Source organism: Pseudophryne corroboree, chromosome 1, assembly GCF_028390025.1.
Source record: "Pseudophryne corroboree isolate aPseCor3 chromosome 1, aPseCor3.hap2, whole genome shotgun sequence".
Taxonomy (NCBI): domain Eukaryota; kingdom Metazoa; phylum Chordata; class Amphibia; order Anura; family Myobatrachidae; genus Pseudophryne; species Pseudophryne corroboree.
The window spans coordinates 434,749,762-434,771,747 of NC_086444.1; the positions used below are offsets into that span (position 1 = coordinate 434,749,762).

The 21,986-nt window shown below is 44.8% G+C and overlaps 1 protein-coding gene across 3 annotated transcripts in view; it reads right to left on the bottom strand.

The window, feature by feature from the left end:
• LOC134896886 (receptor-interacting serine/threonine-protein kinase 4-like) overlaps nucleotides 1–21,708 on the bottom strand; it is a 66,513-nt gene extending 44,805 nt beyond the window's left edge. For 2 of the 3 annotated variants that reach the window (XM_063913960.1, XM_063913978.1), the window contains exons 1-4: nucleotides 21,633–21,708; nucleotides 9,169–9,330; nucleotides 7,386–7,707; nucleotides 3,250–3,398 (exon numbers count right to left, since the gene is read on the bottom strand). In XM_063913960.1, the coding sequence (XP_063770030.1) occupies nucleotides 3,250–3,398; nucleotides 7,386–7,707; nucleotides 9,169–9,302 (605 nt within the window). In that variant the 5' untranslated portion in view covers nucleotides 9,303–9,330; nucleotides 21,633–21,708. Of the gene's footprint in view, nucleotides 1–3,249; nucleotides 3,399–7,385; nucleotides 7,708–9,168; nucleotides 9,331–21,632 lie in introns of those variants that run through there. The other variant, XM_063913971.1, reaches the window with a different exon arrangement.
• Between the last annotated feature and the right edge of the window lie 278 nt (nucleotides 21,709–21,986).

A 21,986-nucleotide genomic window follows, 5' to 3' on the forward strand; every position in this document is an offset into this window, starting at 1 on the left:
GAAATGTTTACTGAGAATTCTTGTGATAAATGCAGTTTGTAAAAGATATGAAAGATTCTTATTATCACATCTTTATGGCAGATTTAAAGTGTTTATGGAGTAAATTTACTAAAGTGCGGGTTTTTAGAAGTGGATATGTTTTCCATTGCAACCAATCAGATTCTAGCTATTATCTTCTACAAGATGCTAGATAAATTATAAGTAGAATGTGATTGGTTGTGATGTTCAATATCTTCACTTCTAAACACCCACACTTTAGTAAATATACCCCTCTGTATCATGGGGAGAGCAGCCTTAAATCTATCAAAAACTGGTACAATTTGAAGATTTGAGTGGCACTCGTGGGGTCAATCCCTCTCTTCTAGGCATTCTCCTCTACTCCACTTCCACCTCTATTCCTCAAAGAGGATCCCCTTTTGGCCTGCTACACCCTCTTCAAACCAAACCCAAGCCTGGCCTGCATACCCAACAGAGTCTGGGCTTCTGGTGAATGATCCACAGTTAGTAGAGTAGGAGTATAACATTGTCAACCTAACCTGAGCAAACTAACTTCCAAAAATAAAGGGCAGGGAAGCCACTAACATTTGTTGAACCTATCTATTCATTATGTATATGTTTGTATATAGTGTAACCGTGGTGGCACTCCAGAAATATTTTTGTCTTGTAATGTTCAACGTCTGGAATCAAAAGAGAAAAACATTGCCTATTCCTGGTGTAGATAAACAGGGAAGGAAATACCATACAGTGGATTACCCGGTCATATATATCCAGCAGTATACGGTATCCGTTCACATGGTCGACCATGTTATGGTTGACAGTCATTAGGTCGACCACTATTGGTCGACATTGACATGGCCGACATGGACACATGGTCGACACATGAAAATGGTCGACACATGAAAGGTCGACATGAGTTTTTTAGCTTTTTTTTCTTTTGGGGAACTTATCCATACTTTACGATCCACGTGGACTACGATTGGAACGGTAATCTGTGCCGAGCGAAGCGGTAGCGGAGCGAAGGTACCATGCCCGAAGTATGGCGAGCAAAGCGAGCCATGCGAGGGGATGCGGTGCACTAATTGGGGTTCCCAGTCACTTTACGCAAAAAACGACACCCAAAAAAGTAAAAAAACTCATATCGGCCTTTTCATGTGTCGACCTTTCATGTGTCGACCATGTGTCAATGTCGACCATGTCAATTTCGACCAATAGTGGTCGACCTAATGACTGTCGACCATAACATGGTCGACCATTCATACCGGAACCGCAGTATACACAGGACCACACCAGAGCTGAGTACTACACATTCTTGTAGTACCATGGCTCTCAAACATAGTGTCAAGATGAAACTGTCAGCAGCCATCTTGGAAAAGGATCTAATGCGTCTAGAAAGGTCATCATGGAGATAGCGCAGGAGTGCTCTATGTCACCAACAAAATGTGTTACTTGTGGCTTGTCTTCCTAGTTTGCATTTCAGCTTCAGTGTCTATGTCAAAACTACCATTTGTAAATATATGATTGTGTTGGCCGCTACTTTTTGCCTGAGCATGATTTACTAGTACCGTTTGAAGCAAAAAGTGGCCATAGACTGACTTTCTTTTTCCTTTTTTTTGCCGAACTACTATATTTAACATCTATGACATTTCCAGTGCCAGTTGCACCACCATGACCATATGTAAATTTGTCATTCACCATGATTTATGACAACTTAAGGGCCAATTTATCACCATCCGTATCTGAGGATAAAATCAAATCAATGCACTTATTGATTACATCGCAAGGATATATAAATAATCGCATGCAGAGATAGAGCTTGCGAGAATGCTCTGTCCGTGTGATGCCATTCCACAGCTTTATCAGGGTATTTTTCGTAAAAAATACCCAGAGTATATGCTGCGCATGTGCCGCCGCCATAGCTGTTACTGCCGCTGCCATAGCTGCTACCGCCACCACTGGGTCGACCCCTCAGTTGCAAATACCTCTCTCACTGTCACAAAACTCGACCACTGATAATACTTACCGACCCGGGGATCTGTGGTCAGAGCTCCTGGAGGGCTGCCGGTAGTCAGGGCTCCCTGGAGGGCTGCCACTTTGCAGCATCATTGTACTGCACTGGGGGTCACAGGAGCCCCGATGAACGGCAGCCCGCACTGGAGCACCATTCACCGATGTCTGGGTAAGTGAGTATGATTTTTTTTTAAACTGTGATCAGCTGATCACACTACTGGGTCCCTGCACAGTGCTGTGCAGAAGTACAGAATCCGCAATAACGCTGTCTCAGGATAGCGTTATTATCATAGGGCTCACTATGGTATCATTTAAAAAAAAAATAGTACATTTGTGCAGATTGCATTTCCCATTATAAGTATAGGAAATGCGATCCTGGTTACTAAAATAAAAAAAGTGAATCAAAGGGTCTAGCACCAAAAGCCCTTTAATACATTCAAGTGATACTACCATAATGTGAAAAGGATTTGAAAACACTATTTTAGTGAACAAAAAGGTTAATAAATCTGCCCGTTAATCTTTCTTCTTTCCACATGAACTTTGTTTCCACTAATAGATAACATTGAATTATTAGCAGTACTATTGCCAGTGCTGCCAGTGCTAGTCTATAGACTGATATCACTGAATACAGGGCCTTATTCATCTTGTAACTGCCCATTTTTTTTGCCCAGTGCACACATGCAGGGGCCATTCTGCACGCATGCAGGCCAGCCAATGTGATCACATTGCATTGATGTGAACACCTTTGCCTGATTGACAAGCAGAGGCGTTCACGGGGCGGTAATGCAGCTTTGGGGAAGGGGGGCGGCTATGTGGCATTGCGGGGGTGTGACATCGGAAATGGGGGTGGGTTTAGGTCGGCTGCGTGATGAGGAAATGGCAGTGTATATGCAGTCGGATCAAGCATCTCAAGCGGTGATAAAATGTACCACAGTGAAAGGTGAAGGAGGAGCACCAGAGAGAGAGAAGTTCTTGCTCTTGGTGCTGTATAAATAGGCAGTTATATATTTTCTGAGGAATAAGAAGATATTATTGAGCACAAACGACGAAGCAAAATTTCACTAAGCTACTCTTTGAAGAAAACCAAAGAGTAAAGGGGAAAAGGTTGGTTTGTGTCCTGCCACATACAGTATATACTGTGCAGTATGAACAAAAACATATATCCCCATCAAAGAATGGCTAACATTACCTAGTGAGACTATATGTCTGCAAATGTGGGTTCAGTACATTGTATGCAGTTACCTGTAAACATCAGTTGATTTGTGTGGTTGATACCCTTCTTGAAATGCCTCTGGGGGCATATACTCTAGGGTCCCCGCAACTCCTTCACCTTGATCAAGCTTGCAGCTAGAGGAGCTGCTTGTATACTTAGAGAGACCAAAGTCTGTGATCTGAAATGACAGACATAAACCATTAGTGACTATGGACCTGATTCCAGTGAGGTCACTATTTCGATATTTACGCATGATTGAAAGTGACTACGCTTGCAGTTAGGATTTATTAGTAAATTACTGACAGGCCCGTTTTGTGGGAGGTACTGTATCAGGGAGTAGCGGCAAAAATGCAGACGTGTCATGACCATTTCCGGGGCATGTATCTGCCTTCATCTGCAATCTCATACATAGAAAACAAATATTTGTACGCAGCTCCAGGGATCTGTGAGGCTGCCAGTGGGTGTCTCAATACATTTCCAGGTGGCTGTGGTGTTAGCTGTGGTATTTCCGCACGATGGCTGATTTAGCGACCACGGCGGAATCAGGCCTTGTGTCAACAGACTGACTAAATACCAAGATTTTTAATTATAGAAATTTCTGAAAGTATAACAGGTATAGGTGACAGTTTCATTCTAGTAAAAAAATGCATCAAAAAAGCTTGGCCTCTATTACACCTGTACAGCCAAAAACGTTTAAAAAATGTACGTACCGTCCCCTCACTTTATTACAAACTACCCAAAATGCAGATAGCCATTCATTCCATTGTGCACTGGTCTTGTCTCACAATTTATTAGGCATGCTATAAATAGGAGTGTCGACAGCATATGGTCAACATGGCATGAGTGTCGACACTCAGAGTGTCAATAATGGTCATTTACCCTAAACCTAACACTAGTTGCAGCCTAACCCTAACCAAATCTGACCCTAACCCCAATTGTGGCCGGACACTAAATTCATATGTCGACATTATGGTGTTGACATCCTGAATGTCGAAATAATGGCTACATACCGCCATAAACGTACTTTTTCCTATTATAGCTTTACTTGTTTCACAGCATGCCGGTGATGCATGTGTACTTGGGCATGTCCTTTGTAGCATCCACTATTGCTTAGTCCAGGGGTGGCCAGACTTTTGGAGCTGGCGATCTACTTTAAAAGCTAAATAGCTTTCGCGATCTACCTGGGACAATAGCAAGTGACAAGGGCGCACGCCCCCAAAAAGGGTGAGGCATAACAACAAGGGGGTGTGACCTCCTCGCTGCACAGGGTATAGGGACTGTCTCACCTGAAATTACAAATTGGCCCCCCACAGGTAAAAACCTCAAACACATTGGCCCCCACACATTAGTAAAAACACATTGGCCCTCACACAGGAGTAGAAACATACTGACCCCCACACAGAAAACACTTTGGCCCCAACACAGGAGCAAAAACACAGTGGCCCCCACAAAGGAGTAAAAACACATTGACCCCCACACAGGAGTAAAAACACATTGCTGCATACAAGTAAAAAAAAAAATTGTCCCCCACAACAAAAAAACCCCATATATTAAATTGTCTCAGCTCCTCCTCCCTCCCCCTTCTGCATATAATACTTCAATAACAAATGCTACCTACTGAGCAGACAGCCAGGTGGAGCAGCAGCTCCCCATGACAGCGTGCCAGGCAGTCGCAGGAAGAGAAGCAGCAGTGGTTGGCTCCCCACGGCGCTCGAGTGACATCATGTCACCACCGGCACGCTTGGGAGCTGGTTAAGTTATGTTGGTTGCGATCTACCAGCAGATGCTCTGTGAGCTACCGGTAGATTGCAATCTACCTTTTGGTCCTTTGCCTGAGCAACAGGAGCACTCTAAGCAAACCTGTTACCGACTGACGATATTTGACCTAACTATTCTTGTGACTACACTTGTGCTGCCTGCTGCCAGTCTCTGACCACATATACAAATACCAGCTGATGCTTTTTTGATAAGTGAAAACAGAAATACTATAATTGCAAAATTACCCTTACATTTAGCACTTTTTTACTCCCTTTGTTTACATTTAGATTATTGTGAGAGAAAAAATTCACAATGTACAAATACAAACGGAACAAAAAGAAAGTAAAATCAACTCCAACAAACATACAATAATAAAACAAATCACCAAAGTAACTTTTCTGTATTGAAATTGAAGAAGAATTTTATAAAGCCGCATTGTATCGTAAAACAAGGACCTGGTGCCATAAAACAAGGCAAAGAGAACGAGGAAAGAAATGTACTGTACAGATTACTTATCAGTGGCCCAGTGTATCTGCAGCCCCATGCTCTGCATTTAAATAAGAGGGAATGAAAGAGACAAGTCTGTCTATAGCCAAGGAGGGGAGACTTGTAGTTCAGGCGAGCCATCTGGAAATGAAGTACGCATACATGTGTGATGACTCTCACCATACAGATGCCTGCAGATTTTCCAGCTATAATACAAAGTAATACAGGAGTAATTCAGAGTTGATCGCAGATGTGCTAAACTTAGCATATCCATAATCATTTACTCTGACATACGGGGGGACGCCCAGCACAGGGCTAGTCCACCCCGCATGTCAGGCCCTACCCCCCCTTCCCCCGCACAAGTACAAAAGCATTGCGCTTTTGTACTTGATAAGTATCTCCTTACCTGCGCAGCTCCTGTGCGCTGGCAGGGAGCTACTGGTTGCATCCCGGGTTGCAGCAGCTGCGTGTGACGTCACGCGACTGATGCGGCTGCCCCCTGCACGGTCCGGGCACACCTGTGTTTCCCGGACTGCTCCTCCAAAACGGCCAGCATCTCTTGCATGCACATGCGCACTGAAGCGCATGCGCGCTGCGGTGCATGCGCAGTTCAGACGTGATTGCCTGCTGTGCAAAAATGCACAGCAGCGATCAGGTCTGAATCAGCCCCAATACAAGCGGAAGTTTGGCAGTGCTAGCCCCCTTGACATCTCAGTTCTAGTAAGCATGGGCAGTTTATCTTGCCATTCCACCCAGATCAGACAGAACAGATATCTATTTTGTAGAATATCCAAAGTGGGATACATTTCTACAAGTTAAATCATCTTTACAAGATAAATCCTACCTGTCAGTGACAAGGGCAATTTATGCCAAACTTACAACCTAGTTTTAATCGAGTCCAACTGTGGATGAACATTCAGCCCAACATAGGGGGTAATTCAGACCTGATCGCCGCTGTGCATTTTCGCACAGCGGGCGATCAGGTCCAAACTGCACATGCACTACAATGCGCAGGCGCATCGCACGGGTACAAAGCGGATTGCCGCTCAGCGATGTGTTTGTGCGAAGGATCCATTCGCACGGGCGATCGCAGGGAGATTGACAGGAAGAAGGCATTTTTGGGTGTCAACTGACCGTTTTCTGGGAGTGGTTGGAAAAACGCCGGCGTTTCCATGCGTTTGCAGGGAGGGTTCCTGACGTCAATTCCGGTCCCGGACAGGCTGAAGTGATCGCAGCGGCTGAGTAAGTCCTGCGCTGCGCAGAGACTGCACAATATCTGTTTGTACAGCTCTGCTACACATGCGTTTGCACACTTGCACAGCTAAAATACACTCCCCTGTAGGCGGCGACTATCTGATCGCAGCAGTGCAGAAATCGTTTGCTAGTGATCAGGTATGAATTAGGCCCATAGTCTGACGTATAACTAGAAACCCAGATAATGTATTTAAAAAGGAACACCCACTGAAGGTGCGAATCGGGAAGGGGAGCTGATATGGAGACAAGGAAAGGGTGCAAACTGCTCCAGTAACTTTTTAATCACTTTTACATTAGCTCTCACTTTGTAAAATTGACAACTATTGCAATAATACTTCTATTATGATGTACAGCACATTTTGTGTGCTTTCAAATGAATCGCTAGTGCTACTAATCCTACCTATTATGTACTGCATTATAATACACACTCTATACAGTTAAAAAGAGTTGAGTCTATGAAGTAAAGTTTAGTTTCTCTTAGTAATCAGTCATCTCAGTTGCTGTTGAGAACGAGTCAGTTGGGTGAATGGAACAGACCACAGTAACACAATCAGCGCATGGTGCTATTGTTTTTTTTTTTTTAATCAACATTTCAGTTTAAACATTTATCATGTACAGTATTAACTTATACATAATCATGCATTTAAATATTAGTCATGAATCTCACCTTAATATGCAGGTCCTCATCTATAAGGATGTTCTTTGTTTTCAGGTCCAGATGTAGAAGAGGAGGGGACAGGGTATGCAGATAGTTCATACCTAATGCCACCTCATACAGAATACGGAATTTCAAGGCCCAAGGCATGGTTCCAACTCTGTCCATCAGCGTGTCTAAACTGCCATTCTCCATGTACTCCATCACAATGCCTGGAGATTTATTTGAACTGCCCTCCGAGATCCCATATAGACGTATTATGAAGGAGCAAGATGATGCAGAATCCATCTTCTCTGCTTCGGAAAGGAGATCTTCAAGACCCTGTGATACATTCCTGTAATAAGTGGAATTATATTTTGCTTTACTTTTTGTGGCCCGTGCCACCTACTTTCATGATATGGTGGCTGAAACAGAATTATGCATGTTTTAGCGTCCAGGCGTTTCCATTAGTCTGAGATTTCTTCTGACATCACTAATGCAACCCCTAGTAACAGACGATGAAATATAAACTCCTATCCAGGCACAAACTAGCTAACTAAACTCTGAGGTAAATTAATTGAATGCAGTATTTCTCGCCCAATTTTTGCTATCCTTACTTACTGCCAGGTAAATTATCTGACAATTATATGTCACCCTGCTAAAATAGCGCCCTTGTTTTAATGTCAATGTTTTGGCTTGTGTCTTAAGATGAGGTGTAAAGAGGGAAAGACAATATCTATTCACATGTATAGTATGGTGATTCGTCATCCAAAATAACATTATACAGAATGCCCAAAAAAAAGTTTTCTTCTACAGTAACTGTTAGCAAAATAGTTAAATGAGGAGGGCAATGTCATAGGTAGCATGGGAGAAAATGGACAATTTTTATACGTATGTCATTCAGGCAAATTCTATTTATTAATATACACATATACACATATATATATTCTAATATGCCACCCATATATAGATTGTCAGCGGCATCCTGATGGTGAGAATCCTGACAGGGGTATGGTAAGCATATTCCCCCCACCCCTCTCCCTCTAATCCTAACCCACAGTGTTACTGTGCATGCGTGCCGAACGCGGACTAGCAGCCAATCAGGAGCTGCAGCTGTCGGTCTGCGAGCTCTGATTGGCTCACAAACCGGCGCCTCATTTGGGGAAACGCCGCGGCTGGAGACTGGATGAGCACTGATTGAGGGGCAGGAGAGGCGCGCTGTGCGCTCTCCTCCCCTCACACACAGCACAGCAGTGGCTGCAAGCATGGCGGTCGGGCCGGCGGTACTGCGTACCGGTTGGCAACTTCTTTCCTGTAAGCAGTACTACCGCTATACTTGCAGCACTGCCCCCACACAGCCTAACTCTAACCCTCCCCAGTGGTGTCTAAACCTAACCCCCCCTTCCTTCCTGCAGCCTAACTATAACCCAACACCCCTCCCCCCACAGCCTAACTTTGCCTTGTAAATGATTGCCCCATTAAAAAAATGTTCAAGTTCGTCATTACATCCTGCCCGATGCGCTAAATTTACTAAAGCTTATAAACAGAGAATTGGTGATGTTGCCCTTAACAGCTAGATGCTGTCTAACATTTCTCTATTGTATTTTAGAAAATGATAGACAGCATCTGATTGGTTGCCAAGGGCAGCATAACCAATTCTCTGTTTTAGATTTTTTTGTAAATTTACCCCTTTGTATCTAAATGTACCAACTGTGCATAGCATAATATCCTACACACAAGCCTTACAGCAGCATTGTAAAAGTGGGTAAACAGACAGTCAGTAAATCATGGCATAGACTACACAGGTGATACTTACTCTTTAAGTTCCTTCACTGCCACAGTTAACTTGTAATCATTGTGCTTTACTTTGTATACAGATCCAAAGGATCCATTGCCAATTAGTCTCCAATCATGTAGAGAATTGAGGGGCACATATTTTTTCTTGCTCATTCCTCAAGCAAAAGTTAGTCCATTTTATCTAAAGACAAAGCAATATACCAAATAAGAAGAGTTGAATATATGTCAATGTAAGTACTTTTTAAAAGAGCAGCTTTTCCAACCTTCAGCTACTTTAGGCCAGCTGTAGGCAGTGTTGGACTGAGGCATGAAGGGCCCACCAGGGAAATGCAATCACAGGGGCCTACTAAGGGGCACTGCCATATGCTAAAAGGGGTGTGGCCAAGTGACCAGAGAGGAGTGACCAGCCATTAAAGGCACCACCTAACATAGCATATAAAGAAAAAGAGCTCCACCTCGCTGCCCACTTCAAGCTGTTGTGTATGTGTCTGGGTTAGTGCTGAGGGCAGTGACTGGGGAGGCACTTAGTGATGTGCAAACCACCCCCCCACATACAAAAAAAAAAAAGCATAGGGTTCCCCCTATTTAACCAAAACCAGCACTAGGCTGAACCAGCCAGGGGGGATAATGCCATAGCAGGGGAGACACTCAGTGTGGGGTCCCCCTGCCATAGCATTAACCCCCCCCCCCCAAAAATCAGTCAGCCCATGGTTGGCATTCCTCAGAAAGTAGGGACCCAAAAAAATGAAAATGGGGTCCCCCCTCCTGAGCAGCAACCAGCACTGGGCTGAAAGCCCAGTGCTATGCCCCGCACCCCTGGTAGCGGTGGGTGATGGGTTCATGGCATACTAATATTGTTTTTTGCTGGTGGCCTACAGGCATTGGCGTTTCTATAATGGGTGCAGTGTGTGCGGTGCACCCGGGCCCCTGAGTCCCCGGGGGGCCCACACCGCACACACTGCACCCATTTCTCCTATACTTACCTTTCCGTAGTCCATTGCTGACCGTATGTGGGCCCCCTCCTCTCCTGTAGCCATCGCGCCGCTGCTAGCGCACTGACCACCAGAGACTCTGGCACAGTGCCAGAGTCTACAGCGCATGCGCAGGACTTTGAAAAAATGGTGCGGCGGCCATTTTTCGGAGTCCTGCGCATGCGCTGTAGACTCTGGCACTGTGCCAGAGTCTCAGCGCTTAGAGCGCTAGCAGCGGCGTGATGGCTACGGGAGAGGAGGGGGCCCACACACGGAGTCTGCACACGGGTCCCCTCCTCTCTAGAGACGCCCCTGCCTACAGGCACCAGGAGAGAGCAGTAATATATGTGCCTGGGTTACACCAGGAGAGAGCAGTAATATATGTGCCTGGGTTACACCAGGAGAGAGCAGTAGTATATGTGTCTGGGTTACACTGGGAGAGAGCAGTAGTATATGTGCCTGGTTTACACTGGGAAAGAGCAGTAGTATATGTGCCTGGGTTACACTGGGAAAGAGCAGTAGTATATGTGCCTGGGTTACACCAGGAAAGAGCAGTAGTATATGCGCCTGGGTTACACTTGGAGAGAGCAGTAGTATATGCGTCTGGGTTACCCCGGGAGAGAGCAGTAGTATATGGGCCTGGGTTACACCAGGAGAGAGCAGTAGTATATGCGCCTGGGTTACACCGGGAGAGATCAGTAGTATATGTGCCTGGGTTACACTGGGAGAGAGCAGCAGTATATGCACCTGGGTTACACTGGGAGAGAGCAGCAGTATATGTGCCTGGGTTACACTGGGAGAGAGCAGCAGTATATGCGCTTGGGTTACACTGGGAGAGAGCAGCAGTATGTGCCTGGGTTACACCGGGAGAGCAGCAGTAGATACACATAAAGACCCCAGTATAGTGCCAGATACAAATAATGACCTAGATAGTGCAGTGCCAGATACACATACACCCCCAATAGTGCCAGATACACATATGCCTCCAGTAGTGCAGTGCCAGATACACAGATGCCCCCAGTAGTGCAGTGCCAGATACACATATGCCCCCAGTAGCACACTGCCAGATACACAGATGTCTCCAGCAGTGCTTTGCCAGATACACAGATGCCCACAGCAGTGCAAGTTATACATATGCCCCAAGTAGCGAACTGCCAGATACACAGATGCCACCAGCAGTGCAGTGCCAGATACACAGATGCCCCCAGCAGTGCCAGATACACATACGCCCCAAATAGTGCAGTGCCAGATACATAGATGCCTCCAGCAGTGCCAGATACACAGATGCCCCCAATAGTGCCAGATACACAGATGCTCTCTGTAGTGCAGTGGCAGATACACATACACATCATTTTTTTATTGCGAAAAATTATCCAATATCACATATCTGTGAGTGGTAAAAGTATGTGAACCTTTGCTTTCAGTATCTGGTATGACCCCCTTATAAATGCATGTAAGCATTTACGGTATTTGTTCATTAGTCCTGAACATCGGCTTGGAGGACATTTACCCAAGTCCTCTGTACAAAGCAGCTTCAACTCTGTTATGTTGTTGGGTTTCCTCCCATGAACTACTTGCTTCAGGTCTTTCCACAACATTTCGATTGGATTAAGGTCAGGACTTCGACTTGGCCATTCCAAAACTTTACATTTATTCTTCTTTAACCATTCTTTGGTCAAATGACTTGAGTGCTTTGGGTTGTTGTCTTGCTGCATGACCCATATTCTTAAGATGCAGCTCATGGACAGATGTCCTAACATTTACCCTTTAGAATATTCTGGTATAATTCAGCATTCATTGTCCCATCAATGATGGCAAGTCTTCTTGGGCCAGATGCAGCAAAACAGGCCCAAACTATAATACCACCACCATGTTTTACAGAGGGTATGAGGTTTTTATGCTGGAATGCAATGTTCTCTTTTCTCCAAACATAACGCTTCTCATTAAACCTAAAAGCTCTATTTTGGACTCATCTGTCCACAAAACATTGTTCCAGTAGCCTTCTGGCTTGTCCAGGTGATCTTTAGCAAACTGCAGATGGGCAGCAATGTTCTTTTTGGAGAGCAATGACTTTTTCCTTGCAATCCTGCCATGCACACCATTGTTGTTCAGTGTCCTCCTGATGGTGGACTCATGAACATTAATGTTAGCTAATGTCAGAAAGGCCTTCAATTGCTTATAGATTATCCTGGGTTCCTTTGTGACCTTGCAAACTATTAGACTCCTTGCCTTTGGCGTGATCTTTGTTGGTCGACCACTCCTGGGGAGGGTAATAATGGTCTGGAATTTCCTCTACTTGTACACAATCTGTTTATTGGTGGAGTCCAAACTCTTTAGAGATGGGTTTGTAACCTTTCCAGCCATTTAAGCATCAACAACTCTTCTTCTGAGGGCCTCAGAAATCTCCTTTTGTTTGTGGCATGATACACTTCCACAAACATGTGTTGTGATTCGTGAACATCAGACTTTGGGGGTTATTCCGACCGGATCGCACGCTAGGTTTTTTCGCTGTGATGTGATCAGGTCAAATCTCGGCAAAACTGTGCATGCGTATGCACCGCAATGCGCAGGCACGTCGTACGGGTACAAAGTGGATCGTTGCTGAGCGATGGATTTAATGAAGAATCCATTCGCACAGCCGATTTCAAGGAGATTGACAGGAATAAGGCATTTGTGGGTGTCAACTGACCATTTTCTGGGAGTGTTTTGAAAAACGCAGGCGTGTCCAAGCGTTTGCAGGGCGGGTGTCTGACGTCAATTCCGGACACGAAAAGACTGAAGTGATCGCAGCGGCTGAGTAAGTTCTGAGCTACCCAAAAACTGCACAAAACTTTTCTGGACCGCTCGGCTGCACAAGCGTTCGCACACTTGCAAAGCGAAAATATACTCCCCCATAGGCGCGACTATCTGTTCGCAGTGCTGTAAAAAATAGCTAGTGAGCGATCAACTCAGAATGACCCCCTTTGGTATTCCTGTTCTAATTTAAAAATACAGGTTGTCCACTCCACACTTGATTGTCAACCCATAGACTGAAAATAACTGACTCTAATTTCACCTTCACAATATCTGCTAAGCCTAAAGGTTCACATACGTTTGTCAATCACAGATACGTGATATTGGATCATTTACCTCAATAAATAAAAATGAGCATGTCTAATTTTTTGTCTCATGTTTGATTTGGTTCTCTTTATCTACTTTAAGGACTTGTGTGAAAATCTAAGTTAGTTTTAGGCCAAATTTTAGCAGAAATATAGAAAATTCTGAAGGATTCACAAACTTTCAAGCACAATGGTTTAATATGTTTGTAGACAAAAACATTATTAAGTACTGTAGTTGGTAGTCAGACAAAAATGAATATCAGACTTATTCAGGTGGCTTTCAATAACCTTTGGCATCCACAAAATATATTTATATTGGGGGTCATTCCGAGTTGTTCGCTCGCAAGCGGATTTTAGCAGATTTGCTCATGCTAAGCCGCCGCCTACTGGGAGTGAATCTTAGCATCTTAAAATTGCGAACGATGTATTCGCAATATTGCGATTACACACCTCGTAGCAGTTTCTGAGTAGCTTCAGACTTACTCGGCATCTGCGATCAGTTCAGTGCTTGTCGTTCCTGGTTTGACGTCACAAACACACCCAGCGTTCGCCCAGACACTCCCCCGTTTCTCCGGCCACTCCTGCGTTTTTTCCGGAAACGGTAGCGTTTTTTCCCACACGCCCATAAAACGGCCTGTTTCCGCCCAGTAACACCCATTTCCTGTCAATCACATTACGATCGCCAGAACGATGAAAATGCCGTGAGTAAAATTCCTAAGTGCATAGCAAATTTACTTGGCGCAGTCGCAGTGCGGACATTGCGCATGCGCATTAAGCGGAAAATCGCTGCGATGCGAAGATTTTTACCGAGCGAACAACTCGGAATGACCCCCATTGTTTGTAAAAACAGAAAGTAACTAAGGCTGAGCATACTCCGTTAGATGTGATAATTCATACCGTAGATACAGCAAATGTTTTTTTAGCCACCTTTTTCATATTACGTAGTACAGAGTCATAGGGTTATATTTATTAAACACATTTTGCAGGAATTCCACTCAAAAAATGACATTTTCAGGGGATACCTGCAAAATGAAAGTATCCACTGAATGTATTTACAGGGATTCTGCAGTTTCGCAGTTTCAGAATGCAATTAAAGCCAATTAAGTCTCTGTGGGGGATGCTATAATGTGAGATTTACCAAGCTCCAGTATGCAAAGCATTCCGGAGGTAGGCCCTGTTAGCTAGCGACATTATAGCTTATGCGCTATATTGTATATCACATAATTTACTGGGACGTGTGTAAAGTAAAGTGATTGTTACTTTGTGCTGAGGGACCTTGGGCAGCTAACAGTGTATCCATAGCCACTGGACAGCACATGCACGACAGGCTGGTACCATGTGGGTACTGCACCCGTGTGGGTACCATGTGGTCACTATGACTGAACTGCGCATGCGCAAAAAAAAAAAAAGTACTCTAAAGAAGGTTGATTTTATTTGCCCAATTATTCTCTGTACTAAATATAAAGGCGCAGATTCTGGCTGCATCTATTGACTTTCGCGTGTTTGACACTTAATGCATATGCCCTGGTGTACATCTGTGCATCCAAATGTGCAAGGACTGAGAAGCACACTGTCAGCGTCGGTAGATGTTGAAATACCGATTGGTAGTGACAAAAAAAACAACAAGAAACGCTCAACTCCATGAACGCTGGCATTGCGTGCCCTAAATGTGGTAAATACTGTCTAGGTGTACCGGTTTATTATCTGTAGAGATGATTGAGAACCGACACCCAGGGCCGGTGCAAGGTCTCTATGCACCCTAGGCAAAGCTTCAACCCGGTGCCCCGTAACCTGCAACCCCCCTCCAGGAGGTGCATCAGGGCTATGAGGAGCAGCCGTGGGGGTGCCCCTCAGCAGCCATAGTTACATCTGCATCCTATGTGCCTTAACATGACTTGATGTTACTCATGTCAGCACAAAGGAAGCACCGAGACACTATGTGGTACAGCCTGATAGTGGTAGCTGCACTTGATTAGACCCGCAGCAGCAGCCAGCGCAGTGTAAAAGGAGGAGGCCGCATACAGAGACATCCTTCAGTTTTTTGCTAGATGAATTCAGTGGTGCCCTCCAGGAGCCTAAAGCTGCCTAATGGTAGAGCCGGCCCTGCCGACCCCCCCCCCCCCCCCCCCGAACCTTGGCTTCCGAGTCTGTACCCGAGCCGGGCTCGGATCTTCCCTCTTGACTCGGAAACCCAAACTCGGCAAAACGTCATCATCCCGCTGTCGGATTCTCACGGGATTTGAATTCCATATAAGGAGCCGGGCGTCGCGGCCATTTTCACTCCAGTCTCGGAGAGTGTAGTGAGAGGACGTGTCTCCGTCCTCAGTGTCTGTGTGGGGGCGGGAAAGTGGCGTGGCGAGTCTACTTACTGCTGTCTTGTGCTGCTCAGTCCAGTCCAGTCACAGTGTTGGTGTCCTCTGCTGCTATATGTCCCCAGTGCTGCTGGCTGCTGTATAAGTCCCTTGCATTTTTGCTGTGTTGTCTTGCATCAGACCAGGGGTAGTGTCTTGTACAGCATCAGTCCAGTGACCAGTCACAGTGGTGGTATCCTCTGCTGCCATATATCCAGTGTTACTGTCGTATAATTCCTCGTGATACTGGCGTATAATTCCTGTGATATTGCCGTATAATTCCCGTGATACTGGCGTATCATTCTTGTGATATTGCTGTATAATTCTCTGAATACTGGCATATAATTCCTGTGATATTGCCGTATAATTCCCGTGATACTGGCGTATAATTCCTGTGACATTGCCGTATAATTCTCTGAATACTGGCGTATAATTCCTGAGACATTGCTGTATAATTCTCTGTGAATACTGTCGTATAATTCCTGTGAAATTGCCGTATAATTCCTGTGATATTGCCATATAATTCCTGTGAGACTGGTGTATAATTCCTGTGATATTGCCATATAATTCCCGTGATACTGGCGTATAATTCCTGTGACATTGCCGTATAATTCTCTGAATACTGGCGTATAATTCCTGTGAAATTGCTGTATAATTCCTGTGATATTGCCATATAATTCCTGTGATACTGGTGTATAATTCCTGTGATATTGCCATATAATTCCCGTGATACTGGCGTATAATTCCTGTGACATTGCCGTATAATTCCTGTGATATTGCCGTATAATTCCCGTGATACTGGCGTATAATTCCTGTGATAATTCCCGTGATACTGGCGTATAATTCCTGTGACATTGCCGTATAATTCTCTGAATACTGGCGTATAATTCCTGTGACATTGCCGTATAATTCTCTGAATACTGGCGTATAATTCCTGTAACACTGCCGCATAATTCCTGTGATACTGGCGTATAATTCCTGTGACATTGCCGTATAATTCTCTGAATACTGGCGTATAATTCCTGTGACATTGCTGTATAATTCCTGTGACATTGCCGTATAATTCCCATGATACTGGCGTATAATTCCTGTGATATTGCCGTATAATTCCCGTGATAATGGCGTATAATTCCTGTGACATTGCTGTATAATTCTCGGAATACTGGCGTATAATTCCTGTGATATTGTCGTATAATTCCCGTGATACTGGTGTATAATTCCAGTTATCCTGCCATATAATTCCATATAAATCCATATAATTCCGTATAAATACAGTCCAGTGGTGCTGCCATATAAGTTCAGTGGTGCTGTCCTGTGCTGTATATTATTTACTCCAAATAAAGGCGTTATTAATATTTAATCCATATAATTTTTACAGGGTTTGCCCTGTGAGGTGTAGGGGTACGCTCTCTTGTGCCGCATATTGGGGGTAATTCCAAGTTGATCGCAGCCTCAAGTTTGTTAGCAATTGGGCAAAACCATGTGCACTGCAGGGGAGGCAGATATAACATGTGCAGAGAGAGTAAGATTTGGGTGTGGTGTGTTCAATCTGCAATCTAATTTGCAGTGTAAAAATAAAGCAGCCAGTATTTACCCTGCACAGAAACAAAATAAAACACCCAAATCTAACTCTCTCTGCACGTGTTATTATCTGCCTCCCTGCAGTGCACATTGTTTTGCCCAACTGCTAAAAAAAATTCCTACTGCGATAAACTTGGAATTACCCCCATTGTGTTATATAACTCCAGAAAAATAATGTAAAACAAATATTTTGAGGAGTTAATAGGGAAAGATGAAGAACCACTTCCTCCTAGTGCTGAAGCTGCTGCCACTAGCCATGACATAGACGATGAAATGCCATCAACGTCATCTGCAAAGGCCGCTGCCCAATGTGATAGTAGAGGGCATGTAAAATCCAAAAAGCCAATGTTCAGTAAAAAGAACCCAAAAAAGAAATTTAAATCATCTGAGGAGAAACGTAAACTTGCCAATATGCCATTTAAGACACGTAGTGGCAAGGAACGGCTGAGGCCCTGGCCTATGTTCATGGCTAGTGGTTCATCTTCACATGACAATGGAAGCCGTCATCCTCCCGCTAGAAAAATGTAAAGAGTTAAGCTGGAAAGAGCACAGAAAAGAACTGTGCGCTCTGAGATGGTATCACAAATCCTCAAGGAGAGTCCAATTGTGTCGGCGGTTGTAATGCCTGACCTTCCCAACACTGGACGGAAAGAGGTGACTCCTTCCACCATTTGCACACCTCCTGCAAGTGCTGGAAGCAAGGCCGGATTAAGGGCCACATGGGCCTTGAGCTGAAAATTTCCAAGGGCCTATACTAAGAAGTGGAGGAAATGTGACTAGTGCTGTGTGGGTGTGGCCAGAGCCATATGGGTGTGTACATCCTATACACTATGAATCCTAATTACTTCCTAAATACATAAACATAGAAAATATGCATAATTTTGTGAGAAAACAAACAATTTGAATACTTATGATTTATGATTGTTTGGCCAGCTGTGTGCCTGGTCACCATCCTGCTGCTAGCAGGATGGGCCTATTTTTATGTGGAGGCCTGGAGCTGTAGCTCCATCCGCCCCATTGATAATCTGGCCCTTGCTGGAAGGAGCACCCACAGTCCAGTTCCTGATATTGAAATTGAAGATGTCACAGTTGAAGAAAACCAGGATGAGGATATGGGTGTTGCTGGTGCTGAGGAGGAAGTTGACGATGAGGATTCTGATGGTGATGTGGTTTGTTTAAGTCAGGCACTGGGGGAGACACCTGTTGTCTCTGTCAATCTGTAATAAGTAGGGGTAAGGATGTTAACCACCTAGGAACATCCTCCCTTATACGTCACCTGCTGCGCATTCATCAGAAGTCACTGTCAAGTTCAGAAACTTTGTATAAGAGCGTAAGCAGTCCACTGACACCTAAATCTCTTCTACCTCCTGTACCCAAGCTCCTGCAAGCCACACCACCAACTCCCTCTACGTCAACTTCCTCCTCAGTCAGAAACGTCCGTAGTCCTGCAGGCCATGTCACTGTCAAGACTGAGGAGTCCTCTCCTAACCCTGGTTCCTCCGTAGGATCCTTGAGTGGTACGCCTGCTGTTGCTGCCGCTGCTGTTGTTGCTGCTGGGAGTCGATCGTCATCCCAGAGGGGAAGTCGGAAGACCACTTGTACTACTTCCAGTAAGCAATTGACTGTCCAACAACCGTTGTGAGGAAGATGAAATATGACAGCAGTCATCCTTTTGCAAAGAAGATAACTGAGGCCTTGACAGCTATGTTGGTGTTAGAGGTGCGTCCGGTATCCACCATTAGTTTAGAGTCACTTAAAGAATTGTTTGAGTTACTGTGTCCCAGGTGTCAATTCCCATCTAGGTTCCACTTCTCTAGGCAGGTGATACCGAGAATGTACACAGACCTCAGAAAAAGAGTCACCAGTGTCCTAAAAAATGCGGTTGTATCCAGTGTCTACTTAACCACAGACATGTGGACAAGTGGAATAGGGCAGACTAAGGACTATATGACTGTAACAGCCCACTGGGTAGATGTATGGCCTCCTGCAGTGGCACCAGTAGCAGCATCTTGCAAGCGCCAACTCATTCCTAGGCAGGCTACGCTATGTATCACCGCTTTCCATAAGAGGCACACAGCTGACAACCTCTTACGGAAACTGAGGAACATCATCGCAGAATGGCTTACCCCAATTGGACTCTCCTGGGGATTTGTGATATCGGACAACGCCACCAATATTGTGCGTGCATTACATGTGGGCAAATTCCAGCACGTCCCATGTTTTGCACATACAATTAATTTGGTGGTGCCGAATTTTTTGAAAAATGAGAGGGGTGTGCAGGAGATGCTGTCGGTGGCCTGAAAAATTGCGGCCCACTTTCGAACCTGAACCTGCCCCGCCATCAACTCAAGCAAGAAGTGGTAACGAGGTGGAATTCAACCCTCTATATGCTTCAGAGGATGGAGGAGCAGCAAAAGGCCATTCAAGCCTATACATCCATCTACAATATAGGCAAAGGAGGGGTAATAGACCTGACTCAAGCACAGTGGAGAATGATTTCCGTCTTATGCAAGGTTCTCCAACCCTTCGAACTTGCCACACATCAAGTCAGTTCAGACACTGCCAGCTTGAGTCAGGTCATTCCCCTCATCAGGCTTTTGCAGAAGCAGCTGGATAAATTGAAGGAGGAGCTAAGACAGAGCGATTCCGCAAAGTATGTGGGACTTGTGGATGGAGCCCTTCATTCACTTTGCCAGGATTCAAGGGTGGTCAATCTGTTGAAATCAGAGCACTACATTTTGGCCACCGTGCTCGATCTTAGGTTTAAAGCCTATGTTGTATTTCTCTTTCCAGCAGACACAATTGTGCAGAGGTGCAAAGACCTGCTGGTTAGTAAATTGTCAACTCAAGCGGAACGTGACCCGTCAACAGCTCCTCCTTCAATTTCTCCCGCCACTGAGGCTGCAAGGAAAAGGATAACATTTCCTAGCTCATCCGCTGGCGGTGATGCAGGGAAGTCAGGAGCGAAACCCGACATCTGGTCCGGACTGAAGGACCTGCCAACGATTACTGACATGTCTACTGTCACTGCATATGATTCTGTCATCATTGAAAGAATGGTGGAGGATTATATGAGTGACAGCATCCAAGTAGGCATGTCAGACGTATGTATACTGGCAGGAAAAAGAGGCAATTTGGAGGCCCTTGCACAAACTGGCTTTATTTTGCCCCCCCTCCAGTGTGTACTCCGAAAGAGTGTTTAGTGCACCCGGTAACCTTGTCAGCGATCGGCATAGGAGGTTACTTCCACTAAATGTGGAGAAGATGATGTTCATCAAAATGAATTATAAAGTCTTCCGGGAAGACCTTTACCAGCAATTGCCTCCAGAACGTTCACAGGAACCTGTGATGGTGGATTCCCGTGGGGACGAATTAATACTCAGTGAGGAGGATGTACACGGTGAAAGGGGTGAGGAATCGGAGGATGATGATGAGGTGGATATCTTGCCTCTGTAGAGCCAGTTTGTGCAAGGAGAGATTGATTGCTTCTTTTTTGGTGGGGGCCCAAACAAACCAGTCATTTCAGACCCTGTCGCTGAAATGATGGGTTTGTTAAAGTGTGCATGTCCTGTTCATACAACATAAGGGTGGGTGGGAGTGCCCAAGGACAATTCCATCTTGCACCTCTTTTTCTTCTTTGCATTATGTGCTGTTTGGGGACTATTTTTTTTAAGTGCCATCCTGTCTGTAACTGCAGTTCCACTCCTAGATGGGCCAGGTGTTTGTTCCGCAAACTTGTGTCGCTTAGCTTGGCCATCCAGCTACCTAATTGCACTTCTTTTTCTTCTTTGCATCATGTGCTGTTTCGGGACTAGTTTTTTTAAGTGCCATCCTGTCTGTAACTGCAGTGCCACTCCTAGATGGGCCAGGTGTTTGTGCCGTACACTTGTGTCGCTTAGCTTAGTCATACAGCCACCTCGGTGCAACTTTTAGGCCCAAAAACAATATTGTGAGGTGTGAGGTGTTCAGAATAGACTTGAAATGAGTCAAAATGATTGTTATTGAGGTTAATAATACTGTAGGAGCAAAATTACCCCCAAATTCTGTGATTTATTTTAGCTGTTTTTATGTTGTTGTTTTTAAAAAAATCATCCAGATCCAAAACCAAAACCAAAACACGAAAGGGTGGTTTTGGCTAAACCAAGCCAAAACCAAAACACGAAAATGGAATTAGAACCAAAATCAAAACACGAAAAGTGCCAGCCGCACATCTCTAATTATCTGTTTCTGTGAAACATGTTTCTTGTTTTAAGCATCTGTGTATTATATGAATGAAATGTGCTAGTGAGCCGCACAACACCCAGAATGTGCTGACTGTACAGGAAATGCAGCCGGTCACAGTTTCACTTTCTTTGGAACTAGTTTGAGTCAGGATTCAGGTCTGACAGCACAGAAATCTACATTATCGCAGCTGCCCTGACACTGAACAGATTAAAAGACCACAATCCCGATATAAATTGGCTGTTTGTAGGCTATACTCACGGCGCAATCTGTCTGGCTGTGCACACATCTGTACAGGGAAGTTGTGTTGTCACAGTGATGCAATCTTCTGCCCTCCCTAAGGGGAGTGACTGGAGAAGGAATGAGCTCCTGCAGATGTGCGTACTCTGTCACTCCGACATATCAGTCAGGTGTGTTTACATGGTTCTGCTCTCATGTCTAAAGGTCCCCATACATCAACAATCAATTGGGGCAATTTGACACTTTGCAGATGACTGTAAATAAATCTGCAATGTATGGGTTCACAGATTGCAGATTCTGATCAAAAATCAATTGGGATTGTTAAATCAGGTTTTTTCAACATGATTAATTTTGCAGATCAATTGGGGCTGTAGC